Raw genomic sequence first — 25,521 nt, forward strand, 5'->3', positions numbered from 1 at the left:
AGTATGGGGAACTAGTATGTGGAGGGGAAGCACAGAAAACATGCCAGGAAGATGGAAGGTGTGTATCCCTCCAATATATGGCAGGGCTTGAATGAGCAGGCATGACTGTTTCCACTTTTCCTGAAAGGATGGGAGTGAAAGAGGGAGAGAAAGGGGTCAGCTTTCACAAGTTTGCAAAACATCTAATTTTGGTATTTTCTCTCCAGGGAATGGACAATTTCCAAAGGCTTGATCATCCAGAAACATGGGTCTGGTCTTGTGAAAGCCTATGGACATGGATAACTTTACCCACATGAGCAGTCACAGTGTCAGGACAAAAATATTTACAGTTCCTCCTTTATCATTTATTAAATGAGTCATCACAAACATGAAACAGGGCTACAGTGCGCTCAATTCACTCCCTGATACCTAAATTTTACAACAGCCACAGAAGATAAGACATCTTAAATAAAGCTGAACTTTCACAAGCAAAAACACAACATAAAGCAATCTGTGTTTTATGCATGTTGCCCTCAGATTAAAGTATTTCTTGCTTGGGGCCACTGCTCAGCACCAAAGCACCATGCTGCCTGATGTATGATGTAATGCTTTTCATGCTTCAACTTTTTTAGAAGTGGTGTATAGAGAGGAAGAGGCAAATCTTTAACCACTTTATAAAAGACTAGGCACCCTAGGCAAAGCCCAAAGGTGCTAGAACAAGATTTTGACACCAGAACGGGTATCGATCCATTAAATCTGTCATAGCTACAGATATTGAGGTACAAAAGTGAGCCCATCTTTGCCCCATTAAATGGAAGACAAAATTCACCCAGCTATTTAAACTTCATTTTCCCTTCTCCTCTTTGGAAATCCACACAAAACATATCCAAACACGACTACCGAGTTTTTTCTGCAGGCACAGCTGCAAGCCAAATGCTCGGACCAATTTTTCTCCCCACAAGAAAGGGGGCAGAGGGAGCTAAGAGAGGAATAAAAGTAACTGCCAGCACTAAGTCTTCTACAAGACAAGAAACCCACACTGCAGAACTTAGTATCTGTATAGTTGAGAAAGACACAGAAACAATAACTAACAGCTCCCCTCTTTCCTCTTCGCTCAAGGGGACATAGTATGCATTTTTTGACTAAACCTCAAACACAAACCAAAAGTAACATCCTCATCCATACAAAGAGGCTCATTATGATTGTTATTGCTGGAAGGGGAAGCTCACTCTTACTGGCCACATGACTGTTGAAATCTACATTCAGCATTGTTTTGGGGATTTTTTTCTTTCCTCTATAACTCAGCAGCTCAAAGCAACTGGTAATAACTTCATGACTAGAAACATTAGCCGAGCATTTCTGATGCTGCAGAGTCAGCAATACAGATGAATTTGTTCCAGGCTACTAAACACATAGTTAAACACATACCCTGCAGCACCTCACTGCAGTGCTCTTTTGGGACACATTACTAGAGCACAATATGAAATTTTAGGGGGATATTTTTCCATCCTCCCCTTGCCTGGAAACATTAGCATCACATACAGCAATTTGTGCATTTGCACAGTTTATTGCTTACACAACTAGTATTCACTAACACAGCTCATACAAGTGTTATAAATGCACACGTATGTTTTTAAGATACGAATCCAGACCTGGGCCTTCTCACATCTCATGATACAGTAACTATAGACGGCCTGACAGCAATTAGGTATCTGTGCACACACCATAGTCCTCTTCTGTGAGGGCCAGGTGGCTGCAGATGCTGGCCAAATAGGTTAGCAGATGAAGTTCAAGGACACTCGGGAGCACTTGCAAACTTCCAGGGAGCCCCTCAGGCTATGGGGAGGCTGAAACTAAAGAGGGGTGATAAGAAGGCAACCCCTAAGGAGGAGTGCAGAGAGAAACGCCCTTGGGAACCAGGCAGGACCTGATAAAAAAGCTGGTCCCAGCCTATTTGCAAAAGATGCCTGAGCTCAGGTGTAGGAACAGGGTGCGCCCAGGCTCCCTGCCAAACCTGGCCAAGGAAGCCAAAGCTCAACAAAGTTCTGTGCACTTCCTCGAATGGGGGCAGAAATGTCCCGAGGGGCAGCTAGAGGGCTTAAGTTTTATACAGATCACAGATGGAGCATAATGGATGGAGAATCTCGGAGAAACATAAACCAAGGCTGGCTCCCTGCAGCACGATGTAGCCTAGAGGAAGAGCTGTGGGCAGCGAGCGATGGGTCCCTACAAGCCACACAGGTGAATAAGAGGGAACCCGAGGTATCCAGGCTTCAACAAGCAAGTTTATACCTAGGTCTCCATCACAGCAGCAGGAACATCAGCACCAAAGTGCAGCAGGGAAAAAACACCAGAGGTCTGTACTATGAAACAGGCTTAACAGAGAAAAGACATAGATGTTAGTGGGACAAGGGAAGAGCTGGCAGAAACCAGACAGGCTCTCTAGCTTGTAGCTTCCAGAAATACAAACTGTCTCTAGAAAGCGATCTGCATTTTGGGAAGGGAAAATGAGAGGGGCTGGACTGCTAAACAAGAAACGTGACATTTACCCTGAAGGTTTAACGACTGCTCTGGATCAGAAAGGGACTGTTCCATTTCGCATCCCCGACACGGGTTTTGCTCCTAGGAGAGCGGGACTGGTTTTGCTATGGCAAGGCTTCCTCAACACACCACTTCTCGTTCTGCCTGTACCCTGCGGCTCCTTCACTGAAACTTCAATACTGACCACAAAAGGGGCTGGTTCGGGGCTTCTGCTTTGTTTTTAATCAGTTCTTCACTTCAAAGCCCACTTGCAGTTGATTTCCTGAACTTGAACGCTTAAACCGCGGCACTTAAAACACTTCTGAGGGCCTCTTTCTGCCAACAAAACAGCTGAAGAGGCTGTCATTCATCTCGAAACGAGCTCCGAGAGCCGTGAAGAGGCAGCCCCGGCGGCAGAGCCGACAGCGGGGCTGATAGCGCGGTTACTCAGCACACAAACATGTGATGTTTGATCCCATCCCATCCCACCGCAGCCCGGGGGTCAGCCTCACAGCCCGGCTCCGAGCGGGGCCCTCCGCACTGCTGGGCCGCATCACAGGGGTCCCAAGCAGGGGCCCCGCTCGCAGCCCGGTGAGGGCAGCTCTGTCCGGGGCCTCCCCATGCTCCGTCCCGGCGCCCAACGGCTCCCGCGGCCCTTCCCCGTGGGGGAGGGGGCGGCGGACACGTGGAGGCCGAGGCCGGAGGGAAGCGGCGCGGCCCGGCCCGGCTGCAGCTGCCCCGCGGGGCGAGGCCGCCCCTCAGCCCGGAGCACTGCACTTACTTGCGGGTCGGTGCGGGTCTTGCCCGGCGGCCTCCTGAAGAAGGAGGTGCGGGCGGTGAAGAAGAACTCCTCGGACTCCTCCTCCTCTAAGCTGCTGTAGCCACTGCTCATGCTGCTGGTCCAGGTCATCGGCAGCAACGGCGGCGGGTGCTGGTGCTGCTGGGGCCGGGCGGCGGAGAGCGCCGTCCCGGCCGCCACATGGAGCCCGGCCGCTGCCGCTCCTCGCCCAGCGCCGCCGGGTCTAGGGCACAGGAGGAGGAGCCATGACTCCAACAAACCCACTCCGCCCTCCGCTCCCTTCCTGCTGCACAAGTTTCCGTGCTCAGCTCCGCTCCGAGCCCCGCCTGCCCGGGCAGCAGGTGAGGGGCGGGGACGACCGCTTCCCACCCCCCCGGGCCCGGAACACCGGCCCGGGCGGCGGCCGGCAGCCGGGGCTCATGGGTGGCGGACGGGCAGAGGGGGTCAGAGGAGCAATGGAGCTGCTGGGGCTCGGCTCCCCCTCCTTGCTTACAAGCAGCGGGGCAGGTGAGGGGGCCTCGCTAAAGAAGCTCCCAAACTTTCCCCCAACAGTTATCCGATTTCACCCTCCTGTGCACCCGCAAGAACGAAGTTATTAAAGCATCAGCAATGGCAAAATAACTGCAAGCCTTTCCCGAACTGTTCTCCCAGGGATCTTTGAATTTAAGCTCTGCAAGCAGTAGCAGACCCAACCGTGCTGAGTATGAAAGAGTTCTGAGCTCCCGCAGCTGCTGTGGGTGGCTGGCGCTGGCCTCTCGCACGATCAGGCCCACAGAATGCTATTAAGTCGGTGGAATTCATGGCCCCAGGATGTAGCAAGGAGTGAGGCTTGTGAAGACTCGGCAGAGATTAGATATGTGTTTAGATAGCAAGGATATCCAAGGCTGCAACTGGGAAACATATTTAAAAGCACAAAAGTTGTGATAACATGCAGGGCGTACATCAAACTCATCGTTAATGGGGGAAATTACAGACAATGCCTGAAGGCCAAGTTGCTCTGTAATTACCTGCTTCAGAGTTTCTCATGTCTTCCTTTAATTTATCTAGGGCTGGTCACTGTCACCGACAGGATACTGGGTTTAAGGTACGGCTTCCTAAGGCTATGCAGCTGCCCAAAAAAGCAGGCTTGCCTTTCCTGCTTGCCCTCAGCCCGGCGTTCCTGCTGTCCCCAGTGCCACCAGTGGTCCCACAGGGGGAAGTGAGTCACATCAGCCGCTCATTACGGCAGCAAACCCCTGGAGATGGGGCTGTGGGGATCAGGAAGGAGGGCAGGCTACACCTTTCAGCCTTATATAAAACAGATTTGAGGCTGTGTGTTTACCAAGCTGCAATCTAAGCCAGTACATCAGCTCACATGGTCTCAGTACTCAGCTACAGACATATCTGGACACCAGCAGCTAATGTCTCCTTTCCCTCTTCCCCATCCCCAATATGCTGCCCCCATACAAACTCCTCATCTTCCACGTGCAGCCATTCCTAGCCCCTCACTCGAGCAGGATCTGGGTCTGCTTCTGCCTGCTGGTGCGCTGCCTGCACCAATATGCTGTATGTATTGATAAAGTCACCTCAACACCAGCAGAACAACTCACACCAAGAACTTAAACCAGTTCACCAGTTCAGGAGATGTTAAATCCTTACTTTCCTATCAGTGCTGATTCTTGATGAATGACCAGATTTTTCTGTGGAGTTTGGCATCTGGCAGATTAGAAGGTTGCATAGGTTTTAAAAACAACTAATTGAGTCCAGCAGCATAGATGTGAATGTGTCAGACCTTGAGCCTACTTGTTGGCAATGTAAAGCCCCCTGGTATTCGAGATAGCTTTAAGTTTAATGCCAAGCTACTTGAATGCTACTAAAACATATTAAAATGCTTGCTTTAGACAAACGAGCTTTGTGTTACCTGGCTCGCCACGACCAGCCCCGTGCCAAAAAGAAGTCCCACCAGAGATCTGCTGGGCTTGCCTCTGAACCTGTCCAAGACCCAGTAACCCCAATTGACAAAGCTTTTGGATAAAATGCCCCTGGCCATGATCACAATTCAGGTGAAGGATTTTAAGTGACTCAGTTGCAAGTCCTGGGCTCGAGTTTATATGTTCTGTGGCAGCAAGGCATGGCATTCACCTTCTCTGTGATTTGCAGTATTATTTTATCCTGTTGCAACAAAGAATGATGGACAAAATATGTCTAAATTCTTTGTGACCTATCTTCCAACACGAGTTCACTCCTCAGCTCTAGTTCTGTTTTGACAGTGATTATTTTTGTCTTTGATTTTTAACTTTTGACGGTTATTTTTTGCTGTCATGTTTCTTCAGGCATGACCCTGAATCAGACAATTCACACAAAGGCTCAAACAGATGCGATGCAGTTCAATTTTGTTTTGCTGGGTGCTTGCAAATAACATATCCAAATCTGATCAATTATTTTGCAAGGCTGATACTTAAAGATGAATCGGTATACCTGTGGATTTCACTTTCACCAGACTATATTCATATTTTTAAGGTCTCTGTCCCCGGACAAGTGCTTTTCTACCTTCTCCAATTGACTTCTTAATTTTTACCTTAACTTGCCTTGTCTTTGTTTACTTAACAAAGACAGCCATGTCTCAAGATAAAGTTAGCAATAAGCTTTCTGAAAGCACACATGTTCTTAAGGAGAATTATTGAAGCATTAATGAATGCTAATGAATTAAGCATTAATGAAAACTAATGAAGTTAAAAGCCAATGAATGTGGCACAGGAGAGAGATTTAAAGCATAGAAAAGCACTTTGAGGCTCAAAATCAGTCCTTCCAATACATAATTCAGCCCAGTGAGAAATGAAGCTGGCAGTCAGTTATCACAGGATCACATGGCCAACTGGCAAGAAGAGTGAGCTGCTGGGGTTTTCATAAACGAGTAATTCAGTTTGGGTAGCAAGAAGTACAAGTGCACCTGGGAAGAAAAGGAAAATAAGCTTTTTTATTAAAGCTTGCTGATACAGGTGGCATTTCAGAGTATTGTTTTTAACTGCAGCCCATTCAAGCTAGTTAAAAGTGGTAACTCACGTAACACATCCAAAAGGAGTAATGGGCACCCTGTGTTCTAAAGCATGGGTCTCAGGAATAAAATATTAACAAAAAGGGATCAGAGGCAAAGATAACCTGTGTGATATACAGTTATGTCTTGTGTTAAGGGAGGAATCATAGAATCATAGAATAGTTAGGATTGGAAAGGACCTCAAGATCATCCAGTTCCAACCCCCCTGCCATGGGCAGGGACACCCCACACTAAACCATATCACCCAAGGCTTCATCCAACCTGGCCTTGAACACTGCCAGGGATGGAGCATTCACAGCCTCCCTGGGCAACCCATTCCAGTGCCTCACCACCCTAACAGTAAAGAATTTCTTCCTTAGATCCAGTCTAAACCTCTGCTGTTTAAGTTTCAACCCATATTTTAAAGCACTGTTACATTCAAGGCTAAAACTCAGCTTTAAATCATGTTGTGGTTTTGGAGAATCTGGTCAGGGAAATGAAACATCATATATAGCTTCCAGAAAAGTGGAAATGAAAGCTGGACTTCCTGAATGGCAAAACAGGTGTGAATCATTTTATGAATCTGGCAAGGATTAGGACTTCCAACTACCATAACTGAAACAACCCTCAGAACCAGACATCAAACTGCATAAATGTGGAATGCTTCACAAGCTCCTGCAGCTTCATTTGTTTATTTGCATTAAAATACCACTTCATTGAAGTGATCACAATACCACAGGAAAGCATGGTTGAACAGGATTACAAGGGGCAGCTCACTAAATTCATCCCCAGCTCTGAAGAAGAACCAAGTACTTGAAACCATCCCTAACAGACTTTCAACTAATCCATTTTTGAAACACAGTATGGTAGTGTAGTATCCCCCTCAAAGGTCATTCCTTCCAGTGTTTAAGCTGTTTATTGACTTAGAAAGTTTTTCTTAACACCCCATTTTAAATCATTAACCTTGCCCATTTGCTTCTCAGCAAAAGAAAGAGAACAGTTTATCTAGCAACCTTTTGAGTATTTGAGGACCCTTTTTGTTCCCCCCCATTTCTTCCGCTTCCCAGACTAAACAAAGGGACAACTGATAAAACATCCTATAGAGTTTACATTAACTGCATGATGTTTACATGTTTCTAAAACATCCCCTCTGCCTGCTGACATAGAAACTGGGAGGGCTCATTAAAACGGGAAAGCTACTAAACATTCACTCAGTCAGCAATGCTGCTTTGAGCCCCTGGACCAAGATGCTCACTTCTGCACACAAGCCTTGGTCTTTTCTCCAGATTTTTACCAGACCACATCAAAAGGCACTGGATCAAAGGAGCAGGGGAGCTAAAGCAAGATAGGGCATGGGCTTGGGGAGTCCTGTAGCATTTAAGACTATATTTCTATTAAAATAAACACAGTAATGTGGACTAAACTTCCTTCACCCATCTAAACCAGCATTAGTATCCCCCTATAGTTTCACCAGTGTTTTGCAGGAAAAGCTTCATTAACAGTATTCAGAATTATAACTGCTATCAGTTTGCAAGATACCCCCAGCCCCTGTCTGCTTCAGGAACCCTTTTGGTCACTTCTGGAGCCCTGTGGGCCTCTTTCTCCCTCTCATTTTCTGCCTTCACATGTCTTTGCAAGCCCTGGCCCTGATCCTGTACGGGCTTGACCATGGACATAGCTTTAGTGATGATTGGTCCCTATGGGACATACTGAATCTTAAGATATGCTTAGAAATCCAAAAGGATTACTACCTAACAGCATGTTGGATTTGGCTTCTTTGTAATATGTTTACAGGAAATATAATTATTCCATGATGTTTGTTATGTAAATTTTAGCTGTATAGCAAAGATTACCCCAAAACAGGTCATAGAGGAAGAAAGATAGTTTGTAATAGGCTGTGCCTTTAAAATCAGAATAAATAATTTAGAAATAGAGTGAGTTTATTTTTTTCTACATTCCAGATGAAAACAGTGGTAATTTCAAATGATCAAAGCAAAGCAATCAAGTTGAAATGCAACCAACAGAGAGCATCCACTCAGGCCTGTAGTTTCCTTACCTCAGTAAACTTTCTGTTTACTCATTTCTCCCATTTGTCTTGAATTAATAGCTCAGGTCTGTTTAGTACCACTGGCAGCAATGACAATTACCCTTCGAGTCATACTCAGCGACTTGTTAATTCAAACAAGGTCATTCCAGCCGCACAGGCACATGAGTGCAGACTGAGAACAAACAGGAGCCAGCTAAACAGCCTCTCTCCATCTCCTGGTGAAGAAATGCTGTGGGGACACGTACTTGCTATGGCAGATACAACCTTAGATGGCATTGTCAGGAATCCATTTCTGGTTCCTAAAATTCTTAATTTTGCCCAGACCTTAACCCCGTTCAAACAACTCCTTCATCCAAAACCCTCAAAATACAAGGGAAACCTGGAAACTAAAAATAACCCATGTAATGGCTTTCTTACTCTAATGTTCACACACTTGCAGGCATGCACCAAATCTGCAGTCCTCATCTGCTATACTTGAACTGGTCAGAAGATAACAGAACTTGGAGTGAGTTTACCTCCCCCATTCCATTTAGGGGTTGTGCTTGGAGCAGTCAGACCTACATTATTTTGATGGGGATGGAATGAGGCAGTTGCGCTTGTCTTCTTTTTCATAATGCTGCGAATATGTGTCCATCTACCCACATCCACAGTCTTAGTGAAATCAATATTGTTACTTGTATTTTAAATATGCATACAGTTAGGAGGATTGGGGACTTTATCTTGGTTGCTACCTAAAGCTACAGACATAAAACTGTACCTTGCTGACAGTTTTGGAATTGTCCTCATCCTCCAGTTGGACAGTTTCCCCAAATAGTCAATAAATACCCCTTTTCATTTCAAAAAGATGTGAGTAACATCATCCAGCTTAGCAAGATGACTCAAGATTGGCCAGTGTAAGACTGCAACCTTCACCAAGGAAGCATTTTTGCAGTCTGAAGACACTGCCATGAGCTCTGGCCTTTTCATGTGGTGTGAGCACCAACCTTCACACATCCTGCCTGTCCCCAAAACCCACCAGGACCGACAGAAAGACTCCCACTGCCTTTGAAAACAGTTTGATGAGGCTCATAAAGCGATTCACTGCTGTACTTGTGTGCATTTTTCTTTCAGGTTATTTGCATCCCAGTTAGGCGGAAGCGTTCTCCAAAACAGACACATTTGATAGCAATTTTCTCCTCTTCCTCTCCTGTTAACTAAAACCAGCATTATTAAGCAGGTACTTTCTTGTCACAGATGTGAAAAGGTAGATTTTCTAATACAAACAATGAACAAGTATTTCTCATGTGTGTCATACATTCAGTCAGAGGGTTTCAGAGAGCTGTGCAAATGTACCGAGGTGAGCCTTGCCCTGACCCTCACTCTCATTTCAAAGGCTGGATTTCTGTGGCACAGACAGATCAGTGGATGTGCCAGTAGTAGTAAGAGCTCAAAGCTGAGACCCATGTTGCAAATGGCAATCTGTTCGCTGCAGCAATGGCTTTTTAGCTTATGCTGTAGCCAGCCCTAACAATGTCAGGTCACAAGTCTGTCAGCACCCAGAAGTAGCCCAGATGCCCCAATTCAATAAAGAGGTGAAGCATTCATCCTTATTCACACAGTCCCATTGATGTGAACAGTCAGACACAAGTATAAGCTAAAGTTGGCGTAACGGAAGCTCAAAGGCCTGGGAGTGCTGTCATGTAGTTCTCTGTAAGCATCCATGCATTGCCAGGGGAAGCAGTAATGCTACTAGAGGAGAAAACATAATCTTATGGAAATATTCTATAATAAAGTGTACAGAAAACAGACATTCTCCTACTTTAATTGTGTTCCTAATTGCTAACAGTATGTAAAAATACTCGGGGCAGTAAAATTAACTAGGACCTTCTGTTTCAAGTATAGAAACCACAACTGTGGAAGCTCAGCATGCTTTGTGGATACCATGAAAATGTGAGCCCTAATGCACTGTAGCTGCAATCTGATTCCCAGCATCTGTCCTCAAACTGGTGAACTGGTGGGGGAAGGGACCTTCTGGTCAGGGAATCATGTCCCCATTGTTATTTCCCAGACAAAGAACAAGAAATTGTCCTGTCATACTGTGTACAAGATGACATTTTGCTCTGTCTGATTGTGATAGATACGTAGAAACTCCCTAAAAACTGCCCGCACAAGTTTAGGGCTTTCTAGTAAATCATCTTGGCAACAGCCCGTGAAGACAAGCATCCTAGGAAGACAGGGCTGTTCAACAGGACAACAGATCTGACAGCTCATTGCTGAAATGCCTAATCCATCCACTCCACCCTTAGCTGGGAAAACCTGGCCTCGGATGCAGTGTCCTACGCCTGCTGAGCCAGCCTCACCAGCCTGCAGCCAGGCAGCCCTGCTTGCGTGTCCCTGCCTGCCCACTGGCTCCACAGGCTAGCAAGCCCAGCAGGAAACAGAGGAGCTGCCAGCAGCTAATGCAAGGTGACTCATGTTTCCCCCCCCCAGTACTTCTGCAGTGCTGCACAAGATGAACATCATTCACATTTCCAGGGGGATGTAACCACCTTTGAAAATCCTGCCCTGAATCAGGCTTTCCTTTTGCTAAATCTCACTGACGTTTTGCATATTGAGTCCATGCCCCAAGGCCCAAGAGCTTCCTGGTTCCCACTTTTGCTGTCATGCTGTTCCTCCCTCACTGCGAGAGCACTGGTGCAGAGGGAGGAAGTTTAATGAAGAGACAGGATTGCAGGGAGTGAAAAAAAGCTGAAGTGAGAAATAGGCAAAACCGAAGTAAAAAAAAAATAGTATTTTGAAATAAGAATCAGATTTTTTCTCTCCAGAATTCCTGAAAATCCCCAAACAAATAGGGAATTTTCTGGGTGGAAGAAGAGCATGAGTCTTGGAAAGCTGAGATACGTGTTTCTAATCTGGAAGGAATATTTAGAGAAAAATATACCAAAACATTAGAAAGGAAAATGATGGGAAAAGTACTCTACTTGAAAGGGCAGATAAAGAAAGCACAGGTATCAGGGCTGAGAAGATACCAGAGAACCAGAAAAGAAGAAACAGAAAATACAGTGGTGCCTTTTTACTTCCAAAACTGTGGAATGGCGTACACACAGCATCTCAGGTCTTCAATTTATCAGATCTAAAGGCAGTCTCCTGGCTTCACCTATGGAGGGAAGAGGAAAGGAGGAAAGGGGATGCCTTACACCAATGAAAAGTCCAGCAGAGCAGCAACCCGCATGGGCTGTAGCCTTGTCAGAGACATCCTGCTTTAATATAGTCCTTGCACTTCTCTGCCTACATTTTCTTCACCAGATGTAGTCACAGCACTTTGTGGGGGGGAAAGAGATGATCAGAGGGGAACAAAGTAACATGTGCACTTAGATGCAGGAGGAGCAGCATCTAACCCGAGGGAAAAGCTGGTTGTACCTCTGCCTGCTGCCGTGTCTGGTCCTGCAATGGATGAGGAGGTCAGGACCTGAGCCCTGGGCTGATGCAGGGAAGTTGATGTCACTTATTTTTATGTGTTTCACTAATGAAAAACCCCTGATGCTGTACAAAATAAAACACAAAGAGGATATATTTGGGTCTTAAAGGCATGTGCTTGTAAGCTGGGAGATGTCTCTTTCATGACTGACTGCCTCGAGCTTAACACATGCCCCCAGCCTTGCATGTAGGGCATGACCAAGACCCTTTTTACTTCTCTAGCCTGCAGCATAGGTCAGACATGGGTCAGTATTTGGGTCACAAAGGAAACTGCAAATCTGGCATTTGATATGTCTATTTGTTATATAGAGCCTTTTATACAAAGCATGTATATATGACCTAGTAGTTACACGACTCGGTCCTACACTCCTAAATAATTCAGCTTCCCAGTTTGGTCCCAGGGTCTGGTGCTGTGATAACCTTATTCTGCACGTTAGTTCATTTGTGGGCCCTCTTTTACAGCAAATCAGTGCATTTCCTTCAGAACAAACCTCAGAATTGCTTCCAGGGGTAAACAGCACAAGAAATGACACCATCCTGCAGTGTGGTTTCCCCAGCTTTCCTCTGCTCCATCCTCTTACACTATCCCAGCCAGCATCACCCCCTCAGCCTCCCTCACATTTTCCAGGCAATTTGAACCCACAAAACATGCACACCATATCTTGAGTCCATGTGTATGGGGGTGTAGGAAACCGCCTGCTCTGAGATATGTGGACCTGAGCTGCTTTGCACTACCTGCTTGAAGCCAAGGGTCACTCCCTTGGGTGACTCCCAAGGCTCACACAGGGTTGGAGCCCTTTGGCCACAGAGGCTGTGCTTCATCCCCTCATTATTTGTCAGTCTTAACTTTCAAAGCAAAATACTTCATTTATTTATTTCTATAGCCATTGCTTATATTTACATTGCTGATAATCTTAATGTTTCTAAACTTGTTTTCTAATATCAGACAAAACCCCTAAACCTGTTTGTAGAAAATAAAATGATTTTGTTAACTTAGTAAGCTGCATGATCTGAGGGGGATTTGAGGTTGTTGCGCTGTTATCATCTGGACAGACAAATGATGGAAGAACGTGTAAAAATAGGTTTTACGCAGCAGAGCTTTTAATATGAAATCCTGCCAATTGCAGGACATAGCAAATTGCACAGAGATCCTACAGAAGCAACATCTCTGGTATTTTCCCACTGCAGCAATGTCCAAACTCTGATGCCATGGCTGTAGATTTAGTTTTTAAGGCTTTATAGGCTTCTGGAAACTGAAGTAGTTGTAAAGTAAACAAGATTTCTATAAAATCACTTGTAATTGTTATCCAACCTTTTTCTTCAGCCATGGCCACAGACTCACTGCACAGAAGCCCTATTTATGTGCCGCTGTTTGAGAAGGCAGGCGGGTTTAAGTCAGGCATGTGCACAGAGGCGTTACACAAGCACAATCTGTATTTGAGCCATTCCTCTCCAGCATGACCTGTGCCTTACGAAAACTTGGTTAAAAATCCCAGAAAAGGGTATATCCTTAGGAGAAGCTGGGGGAAGGGAAGCAGAGGAGGTGAAGCAGATGTGTCTAACACAGGCAGTGTTACGAGCTATGACTCCAGCCTTCGGAATCAAGCATGTGCTATATTTTCTACTTGAAAGCTGACTGCCACTTCAAATGAAAATGGTTTTGTATGTGCTGCACCATAAAATTACACAGACACAGAGTTCCACGCTAACTAGCTGTTTACCTCTATGCTTTTACCGCAGCACATAAGTTATAATCGGAGGAAGGAAACTCCTAGGAGATCTGAAGGCTTTAATTGTTTCAGCGTGCAGATGGTTTGCATTACAGCAAATCCACACAGCTCAAGGTCAATTCATAGTTCAGCAATAGCTGCTTCAGCAAGTGAATTTAGTTTGTTTCCCACCTCTTCTGGGGAAGGTTTAACGGCTTTGTTACTTATTTTATAGGTATTCCAAGGCTTAAGAAGCACCACAACAGGTGAAACTGGAGGAGTGTAGGTTGCCACCATCATTTCCTTCATGTCTGGTACTAAGCAATTTTTAGAGCAGCTAAATATAGCTGTTTTCCTACAACATTTGAACACTTTGTTTCAACATGTTCTCTTTTCTGTCACCAACATGAACCCTCTTTTACAGGCTCCCAAGGACATCCTCCGCAGCTCAGATTTTCTCTGCTATGTTGGGATGTGCCACACAACCTCCGCACCTAGAGACTGACGTCTGACACAAGTAATTACTCTTGCCCTTGCCTATCCTCTGAACCTCTCCTAAAGGTTCCTGGTCCTTTTGCACAGGCGGCTCAGCTGTCAGTGAAGCAGCTGCTGAACTGCTTCAGTTTAGGGCTAAGACAGTTAAGATAAACTGGAACTAATTTTGGGTGTTTTTTGCTGTTTTTTAATAGCACCAGGCTGAAATGTGCCACAGTGCAGCAGCTGCTCCATCAGCTGAGCCAGCCCTCCGGGTGAAATGGAGACCCCCAAGAGGAAAACAGGCTGGGCATCAGGGTGGTGGGGAACTACTGTAGCCATACCAAGATAAGGTGTCACGGGTCAGAGATTGGAAAGCTCAATGTAGGAGAGGAACAGAGTACTCTGGGGCACAAAGCAGTAGACAGCGTGATCCACAAACACTTCCTTTTGTGCCATAAACCAGTTGGATCCCAGGTCTGCCCAGGTAGCTGCCATTACAAAAGCAATCCCACTAACACCAACTGCCAAAAAACTGCATCCAGCAAGACCAGTGCATGGGGTTTGTTTTAAAAGGGATGATCTTTGTTCTTCACACATTTTCTTTGAGTTCTACTGATCAGCGCTTATTCCCATCATTTACCCTCTGCCTCTTGTACCACAGGCACAACAGCAGACCCCCACCGAATCATGGGGCAGCACCTTGTCTTCCTGCCTGCACTCACTGTCTGGAGTGCCAGACATGTAAGGAAACCACAGCAACACGGTGCCAAAGAGGGGTTATGTTCCTGTGAGTCAACAGATGTACAGATGTGTCCGTATGTCCAGGTAATTTAACACTGTGGGTGCTCCTCCCTTCCTTTGACGTAGGACCAAATTAGCAGAGTCTCAGGGTAATTGAAAGTGGTTTGTACCTCAAGGACAGAAAGCAACAAGTGAACTTGCAGCCTACTTGCAGACCTTAAAACGTGTCAGAGATGTCACTGAATATATCACAGCAGAACAATGCTAAAATGCTTTGCTGTATGCATTAGGCCATCTACTTTCATTTTGTTTGGTCCTGAAAGCATTTTTAAAGACTATCTATTTCAAAGACCTGCTTCTAAATTAACTTAGGAAAACTCTGCACAGCTTTCTTACAAAGAGGTCTGTGGCAGGGCTGTGAAGATCTGGAACAGAGGCACATGAGCACTGTGAGCAGTACCTAAGAAGCAATCTCCTCCACGCTGTGCTCAGCAGTCCTCGATGTTGCCTTAACATCTGCTTCAGCATCTGCTCTTTCGGGAGGATCTGCCTCAATGTGCTTTGCTGCTTTCAAAGGCTTGCCTGCTCTTGCCCAGCCCAGCAAGCAGTGTTCATCACTGCTCTGCAGTTGGTCTGATACCCTTACAAGGAAACATGACGATTTACCCACCTCCCCTGTGGGAATCCAGTGGGCTCATCCACCACTGTGAATCCATAATCCACCTTTACTGGGTCCATCTAAGATAACCTGGGGAGGCAAAAGGCTGCCTGCGCTTTAGGTCTAATTCTTCACTTAGATAATAAGCTGAGGGGCATTTACATGACGGTGTGTGAAGTTTGTCTAGCTCCTAACTTGGACAAGAGGCTGCAGGCATCTGGGCCAGGAGGCATGCGGCTGCCAAAATGAAGCAGGCAGCTGGAAGCAGAGCAAACAGCCTCCCACAGCCCTGCCAACAGAGTCTGCAGATCAGCTATTGAAATGATTTGCACATCAACATATTTCAAATTTCAAATGCAGCCTTTTCCAAAAGACCTTATTAAAAGTGTTTGTAAAGAAGGGGCTGTTCTCAGAGGAAAGCAATTTCCTAAAGCATCCATTTCCTTACCCAAACACCAGAAAGGTGGAAGGGTTTCCTAAAGCTGGCACTGAGGGCATATCTATGACGTGGAGATAATTACTGGAAGTAACTGGTGAAACTGCCAAATCTGACTGCAGCAGAACTGCCAGAAGTATTTTCCTTCCTAATTGCAGCCAAACCCCACAGGTGACTGAAAAGAAATGAAAGTGTGGGGAAGAGTGTGGAATGAGCAGGAAGGACTGCTCTTACGCACAGTGCTTTAGCACAGTCTAGAGGGCTTGTCTATGAAATGCTGCCAACCGATGGAGCACAGCCAACTCATCTTAAAATTCAGGTAGCCTGGGGGTGGGTGGGATGGAGGCACAAACACTTCCCTTCATCAGAGCCCCGTGTCTGGTAACCTCTTTTTCTGGCTTGGGATGTGGGGCAGTTCCTGACCCCAGCTCTGTGACACACTGTGCTGACTGCCCAGCAGGCAATCGCAGTCCAAAGAAGGCTCAAAACTGCAGTTTGAGGACACTTAGAAGAAAAAGGGAGATGGTTAATAAGTGTTTACAAACTGTTAATGAAACTGAATCTGCTGTGGCAAAACTCTGCTCTCAAAGTAATGATTCTCAAACCCAAGAGTGGGGCTGCCCTGGGAGGTCCAGACTGCCTGATGGGAGACAGAGAGACAAGAATAAGAAATCCATATGGCTTGTGTCAGCCCTTCGTGTCCCTTTTCTTTCTCTCTTCCTTTTTCTCTGCCGGTGAAGGTCTCTCCTCTCTCCAGCCCCACCATGGGGGATGCGCATGTGGGTTGAGGGTTCAGGGCAGCAGGACCTGGCAGCAAGCAGTTGAAGCCCAGTGGCTCTGGGGGTTGCGGGTTGATGCGGGGGAAGCTGTGAGGGCTGTGCCGCCCAGCACAGCTTGGGAGGCTTGAGAGATGATGGGAGATGAAGCACAGGATCCCAGAAAGATGCTTCAGGCAAAGGACCCTTGACCTACCCCCAGAGAGCAATGTCAGGGACACTCCTCAAACAGACAGCAGCTGCCTAACTGCAACTGGAAATCCAGGTCCTAGGTATTCTCAAACCACTTATTTCTTGTATTCATTCACTCCAATAAATCATTCCTGTCTCTAGCTATATCTGTTAATTGTGGAGGGGAAAATATAAAGAACTTAGTAAAATCACAGTTCACAAATGCAGCTGCCAGAGATTTTACTCCATCCACTCTCTCATGCAGAGTCACCGCTGTATTTACCCTATCTACCGTATCTGCAATGTTCAGTTTTAAGAATCTGCCCTGCCTCTCCCCTTCCGGATTATGGATTCTTTAACAAATTCAGGAATATCCATAGAAGTCATGGGTAAAAGATAAAGTAGAAACAATCCAGTTCTCAGAATGTAACTGTGCCGCATGGTGCGTTTCTTCACCCATACTGCTTTGCAAGAAAGAGCTCTCAGTGCGACTATGAGCAGCAGATGGGTAAGAAACATTATTCACAACATCAATGTTTCCAAAACCTTCTACTTGTGACTCTAAGACATATTTGAGGTAACATGAAATAGCAGGTTTGCATACCATGGACACCTCCCTCCCACCAGACGAGGGAAGAAAAGAGAGTTGAGGGCGAAAGACCAAATATTAAATCAGCACATCTGAAAGCCAAGGCCAAAATTGACTTGCTGAAGGCCATATCTAATCAGTCATTAGCAGAGCAAGGACTGCAGATCTGGCTTCCTCAGTTCCAGTTTCACGCTCTAATTCCTACCTCCAACAAATTACTTTATAATAATCAGAAGACCTGACTGATTAGTCACATATGCAGATAAGGAAATCTTTCTTCAAGGTTACTGTAAAGGAAAATATTAGGATGGTAAAAGGAAGGTCGAGTGGAGAGGACAGTGCAAATGGAAACCTCAGAGTGGAGTATGGACTGAGCAAAGCTCCTCTAAACTCCAGTTTAGAATACTGGGAAATGCAATAGTAGTGTTCAGGCTGGTCTTCCTTACCCAGACAATAATGTTGCAGAATTGTCTGATAAGGTTCTTGTGATAGAAAAGCTTAGTGAAATCAAAGCAACATAATTTTACCCTGAATTCAGGTAGGAGATGTCCGCCCCAGGCAGGATGCACAGTGCTGATCTCATTCTGCTGCCCCATGGTAACTATCACCACTGCTTTGTTCTCACTTAGGACTGTAAAGTGAAATAATCAATGACGATATTTATCTTCCAGTAAACAAACACTCTACTAGAGAAAACAAAGCCTTAAAAGGGGATTTGCCATAGCTACATACACATTTGCTAGCACTAGCAGAGAAAGAGATGAAGGAGCATAGGATATGATTTAGGCAAAGCAAACAATTGCATCCAGTTATCCCACTGACTGCAGCACATCAGTAGGAAAAACACCCAATATTGGCATCTGCAGCTCTCCACTGGCTCACAAGACTAGTTGTAATGTATATGTTTGAAGATCTCTTGGGGTCCCATAATGACAATTTTCGTCTCAAATGTAAAAAGGAGATGATTTTTTCCACTTTTCCATAGGGATTATCCATGAAGGGCATGTAGAGACCAGCTGAGTTTATCTTCTTGGGCACTGTCTGGCTTCCAAGTAGCATGGCTCCAGGATCAGCTGGGCCAGGAGCTAACCCAAAACTAATCATTAGAAGAGGCCTGTTTCTTGGTTAAGAACCAGGCCACAAGAAATCTAAAGGTCATGGTGAAAGGTGATCAAACCTGACCACCAGCATATTCTTCATAGAACAAACCAAATCTAAACACTTTGCTGAATATTGCTTTTGTAGCTCTGTCTCTGCCTTTTGTATCTGGACAGCTTCTTTTGCTTGGCAGGAAAGGATTAGAAGGTCACAGGAACCAGAGGTGTAGGATCCCCACTGGGACCTGTGCTGCAGGAATGGAGGCTTACAATAGCTTAAATAAAAAAGAGAAGGAAACACAGCAGAGTGACTACTGCTTGAGATCTTCCACAAGTGCTACAAGAATCCAGTATCTGGGATCCTGGAAAATCCATCTACTAGGAAATCCACCTGTTCTGAGGTCCTGGGAAAGCTATCTGCTTCTTTACACCTTGGCTAGCAACAAGAGGACTACTCCCCAGAAGTTTAACTAGAATTATTATATTACCATCACTTTTAAATGACATATAACTGGTAATAGGTTCACTCTTCCGAGTAAGCATTAAAACTTACTACAACACTGAATTTTTACATGCTTATACACACTATTTGCAGAGTAAATGGGGAACATGTAAGTTCTTATCTATACTTCCTGTGGAGTAGACTGACATGAGACAATGCATACAAGAATAGAGCTTCACTGAAGAACAAATCCCTGCGAGAAGGGGAACCACCACACAGCACACATGATGAGCTGGGGAGAAACTGAGTCATGCAAACAGGCAGGCTCCTCTGCACGGAGGAGTCTGGGGGGCAGCTTTTAGGCAATATTCCCAGAGGAAGACATGAATCAGTAAGGAAAAATGCTACCTCCTGTTCTTTGATTCCTACTCTCTGGGAAACAAGGCTTTACATTCCTGTAAGATAAACAGGACTGCATCAGAACAACATAGGGCTCTGTTCCCTACCTGTTCTCCTAACAGCTGTCTGTGGGACTGCTGGTTGGCAAGCTCCTTGGATCAAAGACTGGGAACAAATACTTTCACATCTCATGTGAGTGATATCCCTCAGGGATCAATTTTGGGACCAGTCTTGTTCAACATCTTTGTCGCTGACATGGACAGTGGGACTGAGTGCGCCCTCAGCAAGTTTGCCGATGACACCAAGCTGTGTGGTTCTGTTGATATGCTGGAGGGAAGGAATGCCATCCAGAGGGACCTTGACACACATGTGAGGTGGGCTGATGCCAACCTCATGAAGTTTAACCATGACAAGTGCAAGGTCCTACACCTGGGTTGGAGCAATCCCAGGCACAGCTACAGGTTGGGCAGAGAAGAGATTCAGAACAGCCCTGTGGAGAAGGACTTGGGGGTGTTGGTCAATGAGAAAATGAACATGAGCCGGCTGCAGTGTGTGCTTACAGCCCAGAAAGCAACCGTATCCTGGGCTGCATCAAAAGGAGCGTGACCAGCAGGTCAAAGGAGGTGATCCTGCCCCTCTACTCTGCTCTCGTGAGACCTCACCTGGAGCATTGTGTGCAGTTCTGGTGTCCTCAGCATAAAAAGGACATGGAAGTGTTGGAACAAGTCCAGAGGAGGCCACGAGGATGATCAGGGACTGGAGCACCTCCCATATGAAGACAGGCTGAGAAAGTTGGGGCTGTTCAGCCTGCAGAAGAGAAGGCTGTGTGGAGACCTCATAGCAGCCTTCCAGTATCTGAAGGGGGCCTACAGGGATGCTAGGTATGGACTCTTCATTAGGGACTGTAGTGACAGGACAAGGGGTAATGGATTGAAACTTAAAACAGCAGAGGTTTAGATTGGATATAAGGAAGAAATTCTTTACTATCAGGGTGGTGAGGCACTGGAATGGGTTTCCCAAGGAAGTTGTGAATGCTCCATCCCTGGCAGTGTTCAAGGCCAGGTTGGACAAAGCCTTGGGTGGCATGGTTTAGTGTGAGGTGTCCCTGCCCATGGCAGGGGGGCTGGAACTGGATTATCTTGAGGTCCTTTCCAACCCTAACTATTCTATGATTCTATGCTCTTCACCTAGCAATGTTATCATTGAAAATAATCAAAAACCACTCCCCACCTTCCTTCCCCAAGGGGGAAGGTTTTACATCATGCTCTTCCTGCACTGAAAAGGCAGCAGCAATCTCGTCTCTGAGCAGCTTCTCAGCTGCTAACGCTGTAAGTCAACAAAATAAGCCTGATACTGTAAAAGAAAAACCCAAAACAAAAACAAAAAGAGAAACTATGTGAAGGTCCAAGAATATTTTAGGCAATTGGGATGAGAAAATGGGATGTGAGTTTCACAACAGTCCTGACTTTCTCTTCCAATCAACTCTCACTTCGTATTATTTACTTAGGGCAGGCTTACATGGGGTGAATTAAGTAGTCTGCAGTCATGTCACCAGCCCAGCTACCTTCCTGAGCATTCAAATGCAAAAGAGAATTAGCCTCATGAACAAGCACACTAGAAAGTGCATGAGATTAAATACTTCTTTAGACTCTTGTTCTACTTGAAAACCAGTCACCCCTGTGGATTAACAGACTAGCACAGGCTTGACGAGGCTGCTGGTAATTCCATTCAGAGCAATGTATTTTAGGGATATAAAATAATCAGCAAGCCTGTGAGGGGGGAAGGAAAGCCACTGACACCCTGCTTACCAGCCTATCTCTAACAGAAAGGTGAAGTTGTCCATCTGTCATCTATGGCACATGGACCTTTGGGAAAACTCAGTGCTAGGATTGCACTGGGACAGACTTGCAGGGGCCGGCATTCACCCCTCACTTAGCAGTTTCCCAGCCAGTGCTCATTTTCTTTGTATGTTTTGAGGGCTAAGTAAGGCCCTCAAGACATTATCATAGTGATTTATCAACCAGTAACTTTGCAGTTTTCATGCACAATCATAATCTACAACATACAACAGCAAAATATCCCTCTTTAAGCATGCACATTTTGATGCAGGCAGCCCACATTGCTTTGCCTGCACACGCCTCATCAAAACCAGTCCTACTGATCACTATCCTGATCTGCATGTTGAAAATCTACCCTAAAGATAAGAAAGAAACTGTGTTGTGATCTCTGCTGCAAACTCACAATCCCACCCTGCAGGATCCTGGTTTGTTGCTAGCCCCACCTCTTACATTAGTGTGCTGCTCCATCGCCCTATATAACCTATACAACACATAAAACTTGATGTTTTAGAGGATCAGTTCTCCTTGAACATCTCCAACACAATTAATCAATGCTATTTGAATATCTGAGAGTCACCCAGAAATCCCAGGACATGCAAGGCTGTATTAATTGTATTACATTCGTAATGTGATCATCCGTGCTCTGCCAAGCCTGTGAGATACAGTTCATGTTTTACATCCTACATCCAACACAACACTGACAGCAGAAATTGAAAGGATTGTGGGACAAGTATCATCTGTGTTAGAAATAAATGGTGGAGAAGAACATTGATCTTATAATGACAGCTGACAAAACAGCAGGTTGAAGCGGGCCACATTACTAGGAAATTGTATCATTCTATAGGGATACAAACCTCTTGAATGAGAAAACACGTAACTGTGCAAAAATTGAAAGTGCATTTCAAATGTTCCCCTTGTCTAATAGCAGCATTTTCCTGTAATCTGAAGCCTTGCCTGGTTCTTCTACATAACTAGAAAATCAGAGCTGTTTGACTGCAGTTGCTCTCGTTGCTAAACAACCAATAATTGATCTCTGGGCTAAAGCAGTGTTCTTTAAGCAGTGATCTCGCTACCTTTCTGTTCGAAAGGTCAGGCCTGTACATTATCCAAGTACGTTCAATAGAAAAAACCCCAAGAACTTCAGCTTAAGAAAAAAGAGTCTAAAGATATATTGACTGATCAAAACCTGTGATTTTTAACGTTTAAAAAGCAATAATGGTGTAACAACACGACTGTATTGCTTCTATGGGCTGGAAATTCCCACCAGGTGCCAACAAGCTGAAATCCACTCTGTTAGATGTATTAATGTTTGTATTATGTTATTGGAGGGATTATGATACAGGTCCCCTCACCACATGCCTCATCCAGTCTTTATTTATTGGGCTTTAAGATCCATTTTTTAATTTTCAAAAGTGCTCCTTTAAATGTGTCTTTTGGATTTGCCCTACTTGCAATATACAGCTGCAGCCTCAGTAGTCTAGACAAGACTATTCCATGATGCCTACAGCAGAGAATACTGAAGAAGTCCAAATATCTGATGTAGTAAATTAAACTGCTTAAAAATGTCACAATTAATTTCTGATTTAAAGATCTTCAGTCGGTACTATCAAAGCCCTCTTTACTAACACCCCTGTGAAGGAAGGCTGCAGATGGTGGTGCCCCAAGAACTGTTGTGGGGACTCTTGAATTGTTTTTGGAAAGCTTGGGACTGATTTCTAGATCATATAATCTAACAAAGCTTTTATTTTTTACCATAAATTAGCCTGAGCAATATACACAATTAGAACCAGAATCAGCTTCAGGTTTGGCTTACAAGTTTTCCCAGGGGCCGTCAGAAATGGAACAATGATTCACCTGCCAAAACAAACGTAATTCAGTTTTCCTCTTTTCCTTTCAACTACCACCAAGCACAGACAGGTTTAACAGAGAATTGAACTACAAAATCCATAACCCCCACACACATTGTACAGCCTACACTCCGCTACCTAAAGTTATAGAGGAAAGCAAATAATAGCTCAGCAGTAGCTCTCATAATTAACCAAGAGCTGTACACGTCCATCAGGATATTTTGCTCCATGTTATCATTTTCTTCCCCCAAAGGGGTTATTTTTGAAAAGACATGTCAAAATACCCAACCTCTGAGTAGGAAGTTACATTTATACGATAACCTCCATGGCAGCCAGGTCCAGAAGTGTCTGTGTTTGCACTGTGAGATCCTCTCAGTCTTCTCCACAGCAGATTCATGCATTTTGAAGCAATCTTGGAGGCATTATCATCCCAAGCCATTTGGGAAAGCCTATATCTCTTTCTGTACTTTACCAAGGACCCCAGATCTTGTACAAACCTCATCTCTGAGCACCTTCTGTCTTTGGGTAAATCTGAGTGCAGTGAGAGCTCTTTGGGAAGGTTTGCCACCTTGAAAGAGAGCAGAAATTGTGGCTCACACATAAGAAATTCCAACATTTTGATCCATCTTGGGTGAAAAAAACAAGGGGGGAAAAATGAAAGCCTACAAAATGGCTTTGATACTTCTTAGACTTTGAGAAGCCCATGGCAGTGTCAGACAGAAGGTGTTGCTCCTGTAATGGGCAATGTAGTAGCACAGGAGAGGACTGTTGGAAAGGGGCTCTGTTCATCCCCCTCTGTTCCTGCAGGAAGCTGGCAACTCTTTTGTGCAGCTCTGAGTGCTGTGCTGCAAGATCACAGAGAACTTATATCCATCATTTCCTCTTTAATCTCTATAGGAAGCCTTTTCAGGAGGGAAACACTTCAGGCCACGCAATTAACAAAACACCATCCCCTTTTCACCTGAGCCAGTATTTCTGCCACCGGGTACTTGCACTGTATTTGAAATTGAGAGTTTCATTTGTACATATTTAACCTGCAGCCTTAGTGAGCGATCCCTCAAAATAGCTGGAATTCCTTAGACTTTTTATAAGGTGTATGTGTATACACACACACACACACAGAAAGGAGCTCAAAGCTTAGGTGTTTTGAGCTGCAATGACTTGATCAAGCAGCGTGGTCATATTCCAGGTTCTGAGACTCCAACCACTCACGGGTACATCACAGTGCTCCAGCCACTGGCAGAATTGCACAGGATGGGAATCCCTCAGAAATCTGACTCCTTTTGCAAAATCAGCAGTTAAGAGACTGTAAGAAATTGCTGTTCACTGTAAGGGAAATCCTAAGCCCAGATTCTCAAAGTGTGGCTCAACAGGACATTTGTTCGGGGTTATGTGGAGTCTAAGTTGTTCCAGCCACATCACAACACCCAGCCCTTGTGCTGACAGCACTGTTCACAGGCTGTGTTGTGGACTAAAGCTCTGATCAGGCTTTGCAAGAGCAAACCTTAGAAGCCCCATTTCCCTGACCCATCTCAAACCAACACTGCCCAAAAGCAGCACTACTGCACTGCTGGGAGTGGGAGGGGGAACATGCAATAGTGTATGGGCACAATTGAGCATCCAGGACCAGGAACTACACCTGAGCCTCAAGCTCTGCTGCACCCAGGGCACCACAGTGTCACTATAGCAGAACCAAGTGCAGTTTATATCACCTGGACCAAGCAGAAGACATATTCACATTGCCTGAGCAGTCTAAAATGGTCTTAGGCAGTACAGAGTTAGGTCTCAAACCATCTGTCTACCATCACACTCAGAATAATAATCTCCCTGTGTAGAGGAAGTTATACAAGTATAAAGATGCCGTGTCCCTTTACAAGGGAAGATCAAAACTGTGCCAGCATATAAATGCCTATATAACAACTTCAAAATAGTGCTTTGTGCATACAAAATTATTATTTTTTTTTGTTTTAATAATTACATTTCAAAACAAAATGGCTATCCCAGTAGAAACAAAAATGCACAAAGCCCAAGACTAAGCCTTGCTAAGAATGACCAGCAAGTTATTCCTCTCCATACTGTAAAGTTTGAGTAGTTCTGCAAAATCCCTTCACATTTTACATCAATGCTCACTGAAGGGGTGAGACATCCCCAGATACATGTGTGGGCTTTGCAGCTACGCATTTTACTAGCATAGCTCATGCAAAATTAACTGGGTTTGCCTACCGTGTGACTTTCAAAGTCATCGTGTAGATAAAGCAAAAGCAGGCAAAACTTCTTGGTTTGCTTCTCTCTGGGGACTGCTCTGTGCCAAGTATCTGACGCACACCTTAGCAAACAGAGTGGTGCAACACAAGTGGCTCTGTAAAGCAAAGCAATTGGTGCTGAGAACCCGAAGTCCTCAATATAAACACTTCACAGTTTCACTGAAGACAATCTCTGTTTTGATCCTGTGGACTGAAAGCCTCTTCTCAGAGGTTTCAGGAAACAGCTTAGTTTTCATCTGAAAGGGAATTAAGTTGTGCTCCAA

General features: G+C 45.1%; 1 protein-coding gene across 2 annotated transcripts in view; it reads right to left on the reverse strand.

Moving 5' to 3' along the window:
* The window catches only part of RASSF3 (Ras association domain family member 3), a 94,910-nt gene that overhangs the window by 49,428 nt on the left and 19,961 nt on the right, over nt 1-25,521 (reverse strand). The window contains exon 1 of one of the 2 annotated variants that reach the window (XM_031048067.2): nt 3,281-3,541. The exons of the other annotated variant lie outside the window; for it this stretch is intronic. Coding sequence (XP_030903927.1) covers nt 3,281-3,409 — 129 coding nt within the window. The 5' untranslated portion in view covers nt 3,410-3,541. Of the gene's footprint in view, nt 1-3,280; nt 3,542-25,521 lie in introns of those variants that run through there. 2 annotated transcript variants of the gene reach the window in all.

This window comes from Melopsittacus undulatus, chromosome 5 (genome assembly GCF_012275295.1).
Source record: "Melopsittacus undulatus isolate bMelUnd1 chromosome 5, bMelUnd1.mat.Z, whole genome shotgun sequence".
NCBI classification, from domain to species: Eukaryota; Metazoa; Chordata; class Aves; order Psittaciformes; family Psittaculidae; genus Melopsittacus; species Melopsittacus undulatus.